The sequence below is a fragment of the Augochlora pura genome, chromosome 5, assembly GCF_028453695.1.
Source record: "Augochlora pura isolate Apur16 chromosome 5, APUR_v2.2.1, whole genome shotgun sequence".
Classification (NCBI taxonomy): domain Eukaryota; kingdom Metazoa; phylum Arthropoda; class Insecta; order Hymenoptera; family Halictidae; genus Augochlora; species Augochlora pura.
The window spans coordinates 18,084,863-18,094,524 of NC_135776.1; the positions used below are offsets into that span (position 1 = coordinate 18,084,863).

Here is a 9,662-nt window from a genome sequence, read left to right on the forward strand (position 1 = left end):
GGTAACGCGATTACAGGCGGAACAACAAATGGCCCCGAACGTCTCCTCCGGTGCCGTTTGCACGGCGGAGCATTTTTTTCATTAAATAAATTCGTGTCGGACTGGGCGGGGATTTGCTCGATGCGCGAGTAATATCGCGGGATGCGTTTCCGTGATGTAATTGTTAAGTTTTCCGTAGTTCAAATATTTGCACTTTCCATCGCCGTCCATATTTCTTTTGACGTAGTCGTTGCAAAACGCCCCGCCGAAAAATCCGCGCGCCCAAGTGAAACGCGACCGATCAATTAACTTTTTCCACTTGTAACGTTTGTGCGGCGCTACAAAATCATCGGGAATTTCGAAAATCGTATATTATTAGAACGTGGATAAAAAGAAAATCTGTTTCGCGGAAAATTAGCCGAAATTCGGTAATGAGAATTTGTTTTTTAATAATTTGTAATTTGCTTTTCTTCGATTATACATACATATATGTTATATAATATTGTAATTATATTGTACTATTATTCTATTTTAACGTAATAATATTGCATTATATTGTATAATGTATATATTATATAATATGCATAGATATCTCTCTCTATACAATATTATTATACACATATTATATCTTATTATAAATATAATGTATGTATATATATATATTGAATAATTTTCACTAATTTCAAAAGGAATTTTGCATTCGCTGCAAAGTGATCCAAAAAACAATAATTAAATCATATTTTCCTTAGTTTTCGTTCGAATATAGACGTGACAAAAAATTGCGAATAAAACACGAAAAATATGTTGGCCGCTGCACGTGGGTTTGCAATATTAGATTGCTGATTTTTTTTCTGCAAGAAAAATAATTTCTACATCAATTTGCTTGCGAACTCGAATAGAATTCGAATAAAAAATCGATCAATCATTTCGATCTTTTTGTAATAAGCGCATAAAATCGGCGATTTATTATCGAGTAGCTTACATGAAAAAGAGCCGCGCGTCCAACGGAAAAGCAAGGATAATCGCGAAAGATTTTATGTGATATTTTTCAGTTGCTGTTTTATTTCGATAGTTCTTTTTCATATGGCACCATCGATTCGCAGACAGCCTGTACACGTCGCGAGTGCGCGAAACTACAAGCGGGGCAGAGATGACAAGTCCAAACGCTGTCAAACGCATCCAATGTAAATTCAATTTAAAAAAACAGACACCGCAAGCGCAAATATGTCGTTTTAGCCCTAGCGCGTTTCTCAGTGCATTTTAAATACGGAAACACGCGAATCCTAATTCTCTTTCGCGATGATAAAGCTACGAGAAGGTTCAAGAGGTAAGTCGTTCATATTTCCACGTTGCAAAATTCGGCCAGGATGTGTAATCATAATTCTATTAGTTTAAAGGAATAATAAGAAGATTCGACTTTTCTAAACCCCAATAATCAAATTATCATTATAAAAGTTAACACTTTATCGTCTGTAAATATTTTTATATTCCTATGACGTTAGCATTAAACAATATTTATTCGTTCTGTGTCATTCATTTTATCTTTATTTTATTTATTTTATTTATTTTATTCATTCTATTCATTGCGAAAGATATCTATTATTTTTAAAAATTATATAACAATATAGGAGCTCGCAATAATACAATCTAACACTTTTACCTGAATAATAAATTATTGGTTAGTTTATAAAAGCCAATTTATAGACTACCAGTCGGTAAATTGTTAATATTAAAAATTATTCAATTTTTACCGTCCCTGTTTTCTCAAACTATTATACTTGTTAGTTAAATATTCTTCCTGAATCCACGAAAAGATCGCTCAAAATTACAGTGAGAGATTTAATATAAAATAAATGTTTTGGTAAAAATTAGGATAAAGAAATTACTCACTTATAAATTGTCATGACAATGATCTGTCATTTTTGGGATTCGACGATATTGATTTTTGAGTAGATGATTTTCCCCCAATCAACAAATATTTCAAAGCGTTCGATTTATATGTTAAATTGTTCTATGAAATATAAAAATACTTCATCAAAATTATATGTTTATTCAAAAGAGTTATTAAGATGAATATTAAAAGTTATTCTTGCGTTGTGCACATCGTAATAGGGGAATTAACAGTATTTCAAAGCAGTATGGAACAAACGATAAACGTTCTTATCCCGTTGTAAAATATAACAATTTTTTAAAACAATGGAACCTTCTCCTAAATCACTGCCAATTCTTCTCGTCTCTCACAGAAAATAATATTCAATTTTTTCATTAATATATTCTTTATATATAACAATTTTTATTACCCACAATTAGATCGCAAACTCGATGCACTTATAACAAAAATACGTAAATAAAATTTTGAACAGTAAAAAGATGAAAGAACAACTTGTTAACCGCCAAAACTACCACCTCACAAAAATAACTAATATTTAATAACTAATTCAAAAACTCGGTTTTGTCAAAATAACCACTTCTTTAAGCCTTCCAAGCCATAAACCTAAATAAAATTCAATTTACACAACAATAACGCAAGAAAAGCGACTTTCTCGAACCGCATAAAGAATCCTGTTAACCTACTAAAATGTCAACGTACAAGAATTCTACCAAAGAGAGAAATTTCTGTTTAACTCTTTCGATAAACTTTCTGCATAAAAAAAGTCTGCCGGTTGGTTACCATGTCAGAGTACCCTAACTCCTTGCCCAATAACAACGTGTCGGACCTGTTACGCAGATTTCGACCACAAGCCATTGCATATGGACGATGCTCGCTTCTTTAAAATATTAATAAAACCTAATACCTCCATTTTGCAATAAATATTCGCTTTTAAAAAACTATTATCCGCACAGATGTACCAATCAACATAGCAAGTACAATTTGTACACTTAAACCCCTTTTCTTAACAATTACCGCGACTTAAAATTTTTCATTTACAATAATTCGAAGGAATACAAAATTAATATTTACTCCGCGCCTTTTACACGAATGTTTAAACATTAATGACAAGATTTCGTCCCAATTTTAAAGAACGATATAAGATCCATATTTAGCAAATAATCCAGCGATTTTCACGACGGCGAAGGTGTTGCGATTCGTTGGAACGAATATTTGCGTCGTGGCTGGCAAACAATAGATTGTTCTAAGTAGTCAGCGAGCGAATCGGAGGAGAATTACTCACGTTTGGCGTGGGCTGTGCCGCTGGCGAACAGCAGGAGTATTAGCGCGCAAACGGAAGCCGTCATTGGGATACCGGAAGTCCTGTTGTTCCTCATCCTGTTCCTCTCTCTATCGTCGGCGGGTGATGGGAGGGGGGTCGTCAGCCAGGTGAACCGGGAGGGCCGATGCTTACTCGGCGAGCAGGTGGTTGTGAATGAACGAAGGGGACGCCGAGCGTTCCTTCTTTTACGGGAGTGGAAACCAGAGTGGCGCAGTCGACATCGCCATGGAGCAGGCCTGACTACGCAGACACTGTGGGCGGTGTTTCGTACGCACTGATCGCGTGCACGTAGAGACGTAGCGGGGTGTTAACATTAACTAATAGTCTTGTCTATCCGTTACAGGAATCGCTTCGACGTTCACGCGGTCCTTCGTGTACTTGTGTCATGGAGAAAAAGAAGTACCTAGAATTTGGGGATGGAACAGGAATTAATTCTGTATTCGTGGATATTTACTGTGTCACCATCGAGATCCCAAATATGGCGCGTCATGCGGCTACCTGCCTTCGAAATATTCTTGAAATGCTGGAGGTGTATCCTGGCAATTGGCATTTGGCTAGAAGCAACGACTTAGTGTGAAATAATAAGATTGTTGCACTTATACTATATGGTATAGCCTGTACTGTAATATACAGTATAGTGTACAATACTATACAGCAATATATTGTATACTATATTATATAATATATATTATACTATACGTTATAACTTAATATTCTACATTATTATTAATTGTATAATATATAATACGATACATCCTATACATTATAATATGCTACATACTATATATTGTACTGTAATATACATTATACTTTAATATTCTACAACATTATTAATTATATAATATATTATATATTATATTACATACTATACAGTATAGTATACTATACTATTTTGTGATAAATTTAAAATTGAGAAATAAGATCGTAAAAATAAATTATATTATTATGGTGTATTTGCTAATATATCTTTGAGAGCAATAAATTATAGTACTATCCATGATATATTGTGCTATACAGTATAATATATACATATACTATAATTTATACTTGTGAATGGTCTGCTAAAATTTAAAATATGATACATGTCACGAAAAATCTTATTTCTATACTTTAAATTTGTATTATAAATTCATCATCATTTTGTATAATATACTATAATGTATCGTATAGTATAGTATAATATAGATGCAGACAATCTCATTATTTCACGTTACGTCTTTGGCCCAATATTTGTTGCGAGAGATAGTACTCCCACGAATTCTCATTCATGTCTTCAATCAAAACGAAACCAGGGGTTGTAAATAGTTATGATATTGCCTTCCATTTCTTTTTTTAAAGAGAATCTAAAAAATGTTACAACTCTTATCGATATATTGGTTCTTCAGAATCAATATTACGTCAGCACTATATCGATACAGTAACAGGTTAACATTCAGTTCTCTTTCAATTACGGTTCGATTCTACACAAGGATTTATACGAAAAAGTAATCAGAAAAAGTTTGGTTTGACATTTGTTTACCCGGAAATCCGTTTTCGAGATAATCGATTTTAAAGTTTGTTCATCTTTTTAAAGAATTTCGTGGTCGTTTTAAAGAACTTTGCGATCGCGTGTCTGCTTTTAGTCGTCACAGCTATTTATTTATTCTTACGTTATATTTAAACATATTACTGTGTTACATATATCTTAACTATAGGGTATTATAGGGTAATTTATTATAGGGTATTTAAAACTACTAACATTTTTATGTTTTCATTGAGAAATATTTACTTTATAATTTATTACTTAGTACAATAAATATTACTTATTCAGTATTTTTGAAAATATTAATATTTATCAAAAGTATCACTCATTTGCAAAATAAAACTATATCAAATGACAAAGAAATCCTATGGCGAATTGATTTTTAACTTGTAAACTGAAACTATAGCAAATGTAAGAAAAATCTTACGTAACATTGTTTTTCACTTGTAAAATAATACCACGATATAGAAAGATATATTTGTAAAAAATATATATTCCGGAAAAACAATAAAACACGTAAAGATTGTTCCATACGTATGAATGACGGCACGTAATCTTTACTTCTCTCTCACGGCTATTCATTGTTTATATTTTCCGCATACGACGATACGATTACATAAATCATACACGGTAAATCTTTCGCGTATGTCACACTGAAACGAATCGCCAGCCAATCAAGTTCGGCTTACCTTTATCAATTTAGCACGGTTTACTCTATCCCCCATTTGGGGGTAGTATCGAACAGGGGTTAAAGAAGTCACGCCCTGTTCTAAAAATTTACACCGATCGGAGTAAAATAAATATCGAAATGAATCACTGTTGGCACGAGACATTTAAACCATCCTCTCGATTCGAGACTTTATTACTAATGTATGGAAAAATGGGTCACGCTAAAATTGTACAATTTTAATTCTGTAGCCGTCTCGAGAAAACCAACCGGAATCGTTTCTCATCCCCTAAAATCGCGTTGGGTGGGCTAAAGAATGGATGAGTTGTCGGTTCCTAGTTTTAGTAATTTCTGTTCTCACATAAGTAAATTAACTTACATACGTAAATTAACTCACATAAGTAAATTAACTTACAGAAGTAAATTAATTCACACAAGCAAATTAATACGTAGTCATTGCAAAGTAATAGCATAATTCTTCCAAAGCAGGTGTATTATTATTTATCGCAACAGTTGCCTGTGTGCAACAATGTTAAAGTAAGTCGCGTAGGAGTCATCCAGTTATGCACAAAAAATAATGAGGAAAACGTCACGAAAAGTCAATCTGAATAACACAGTGAGAAACGGGATCTTCAATATTAATATCCGAGGAAGGTATAAATAAAGCGGGAATTAGACAGATCTTAATTTGCAATTGTAATTTAACTATCTTGAGAGTTGATTGGAAAATGTAATGGAATTATGAAAAAGTTTATGTTTAAAAATGTTATAAGATTCGCGCCGTCGCGTCGTATGAAAAGCACGGGTTTGATGTTATCTGGACGGAGAAGAGGTACAGGGTGTGAAAAAGTAAATTATAGACTGTAATCTAAATATAGACTGATAAAAGTAAATTATAGAAAAAGTAAATAAATAGACTGTGCTAGATCGATTTCGTATCCACGATTTAGTGGAAAACAGTGTAAGAAAAAAGGGTGTCGCGGGATTCATCTTCGATGGTTTTTTTCAAGGTTAGAAGCTTACTATACCTTTTTCCAACGTAGGTATCGCTTTCCCCTCGTCTCAAGAACCAATCGCACAGCTCTATAACCAGTCATGGTTTCTTTAACCAATTTGGTCCCTCGGTGAAGTAGAAAGCGATCCGTTCGAAGCAAATTTTCAACATATTTTCTTCTTAAAAAAGAAACGAATGAAAGAGTGAATATTGCGGCACCTTGTTTGTTCTCCAACTATATCGATGGCATAGAATCGATGTAGTAGAGCCCGTGGCGTTTACTATTTTTACACCCTGTACATCGTACGCTGATAAAATTTTTATAATCGAGTTGTTATCACATTGAAACCACTAACCCTGTTTATCATCGACGTTGAAAAATGTGAAGTGCACAGCTGATCACTTATCTTGGTGCCCATATCCTCCATCTGAGGAGGAACTTCTAAAGAACAAAGGAAAAGAAGGACATCGTATCAAAGAAAAGTTCTACGATAACATGTAAAAATATCAACGAATATTGTATGTTCTAACATTAAATATTAACTACTAATTATTAATTTAGATATTAAGTAGTAATTATTATTCTTAAATATTAAATAGTATATTTAGTATATTTATAATAAACTATCTAATTTATACAATTTATATTAAATATACTATATCAGTATATATATATAAGATTTAATATATTTATAATAGCGCATTTATATTTAAATAGTATATTAAGCAGTATATTTAATATAAATGATATTACTGTTATTATATTGTGACCTGAATGCGTCGTGCTATATTTAAAATAAAACTACACTTATTGGGTCTGATGGCACAAGATACCATCCCGTTCTTTAACAGTAACATTCCGAGCGGAGAGTGCGTCGTAAACAAAATAATGAAATACAAATGCATAGCGTAACCCTGATTGGCCGCGCGGCTGGTAATTCAGGGAAGTTTAAATAACCGGAGTGATACGATCGAGTTTAAGTTCGACGAAAACATACTTGAAAGTTCCATGCCGTGGAACTTACTTGTTATGCTTGGCTAAATCGAAACTCTAAACGCGTATCCACAGGAAATAATCCACATTGTTCCCCATTTGCGTCCTACATCGGACGAAAAATTCTGCCCTGCGCGGAGATTAACTTGATGCGCTCGACAAACAACAAATAAAATCGATACGTTTGTTTAATTACTTAACATTCTGTGAACTTCGTGCGACATAGTTATGGAAATGTGAAAAGTTAAACAAAACTAGTTCTCCATATTTTCGCGTAATTCGTTCAAGTCAAACAGCGTTGCGTTTTATGCTCGCAAAAATTTCCAAAATTGTTTATTGTAATACGTTTATGTAGATCTATTGGGTAGCTTTTTTCAAAGTGGATGCACATAAATGTTTCGAAATTATTTTAAATTATCGGGACTTGGTTCAGATTTGCTTTTTTCAGTTATAATTATTTCAATTGTTTTAACTATTATTAGCATAATATTCTTGTTACAAATTTTTGTTTTACAAAGCTTCGCGATAGTATATTATAGTTATAAGTATAATGTCAGCGCATGCCATGCGCCTTTTTCTTTGGTAATTTAAAATATTCCTTCATTATTGATGAGATTCGACGTCATTGGTGAAATATCACATGTGGGTAATTATATATAATCATATTTCCTTATTTAAACGAAACTTCAGATATTTTCTTGACAAAATATATTAGTAAATTCAGTTTAAAACTAATCTGAAAGCTATACTTCCAATTTGTGTGTCTACATCTTTAAATTGTGACAAGAATTTATGAAATAATGCTGAAATAAATGACTCCTACCTTGCAAAGAATAAAGAACGACAAATAACGATATATTTCAATAAATATATCAAATAAGCTACGCTTCCTGATTACTTTTATTTTCAACGACGCTACCATAAAGCAATATAATTCTAATGTGTATTTTACCTCAGTATACACCTTATAACACGGATGCGTAGCTTTCCTCGGCACTGACGAAAGATCCCCATATTTTCTGATGTAAAGTTAGTAGGACGTAAATCAACCACGAATTCACGGATCAGTCTGTTTTATATTTATACTTATTTCTAGCGAGGGGAAAAAAAAAAAACATTCCCGAACATCCAATTGCAAGTAATCTTGGTCAAGTAATGTACGAATTCGTATTAAACAGAAATATGCAGAAATGTCACCGAAATGGAACAAAAGCGGATAAATACGAAAGGAGGACATTTTCCTGTGAACAAAAAATTAATTAATTGAAGTGCATCGTTGGAAAATGATTTGTAAAATGATTCGTAAAAAGGATTTGTTTTCATGGAAATTCGGAAACGAAAGGCTGGTAAATATCGTTAATTGGAATTAATTTCTAATGGAATACGTGAAACATCGCCTAAATGTTACTGCTTCGACTATGGCAGAAGACAGCTGCGCATTTCTATTGTTGTAGAAATTTTTCCGTGCGCAACAAAACTGTATCATCCGGATAAATCTTTCGCTTTAAAGGCGAATGTCGTGCTCTCTACATTATCGCCTTGTCGTTACTGTCGGTAACAAGGATCATTAGCCAAACGAATGCATTTCCCACTATTTCCCTTTCTGACAGTGGATATCCCCTAATTGCATATTTTTCGACGAGTTTCTTGTTCTAAAACTAAAATAGCTTCAACGGTATAGTTACTACATTACTATATTTTATATACAAAATTATATTTTAAGAATTACTTTCAATTTTAGTTTACAACTCCGAATGATATTTATATTATAAATTGTTTTTTATTTAGATTATAGTTATAATTTATCGTTATTTGTAGTCTCTAACTAATTAATAATGATACTTAATGATATAATGATGCTGAAGATACTTCTTTATTACTGACAGTTTACTAATTTTCCATTTCTTGTTACACACTGTAGAATTCGCGTTGTAATTTTGGAAAGTAGACTGTTTATTTCTGTGCCATATAAAAGCAAAACACTGTTCAAAGTAAATGGGTTGCAATTTAGCAAACCAGATTATATTTATGCCATTAAAAGCTGAACGCTGTCCAAAGTAAAAATAAGTAATAACATTAATTAGCGTTTATGGAATGCGCCTTACATTTCTGCATGTAGAAATAAGGGAACAATTCGACCATAGTGAACAATAACTAGCCAAAAGTGTTGCGGGAAAAGTGTCTATCTTAAAATTTAAACGAAACGAATTAATTATCAAACTGTCTTTAACAATGATCTAAATTCATTGGTTCGTCAAATTTTGTACTTTCAATTCAACTTATAAGCTGTTCGT

The 9,662-nt window shown here is 32.6% G+C and overlaps 1 protein-coding gene across 1 annotated transcript in view; it reads right to left on the minus strand.

Moving 5' to 3' along the window:
* The window catches only part of LOC144470086 (uncharacterized), a 29,615-nt gene extending 26,239 nt beyond the window's left edge, over positions 1-3,376 (minus strand). The window contains exon 1 of the mRNA XM_078180899.1: positions 3,153-3,376. Coding sequence (XP_078037025.1) covers positions 3,153-3,246 — 94 coding nt within the window. The 5' untranslated portion in view covers positions 3,247-3,376. The remainder of the gene's footprint in view (positions 1-3,152) is intronic.
* Between the last annotated feature and the right edge of the window lie 6,286 nt (positions 3,377-9,662).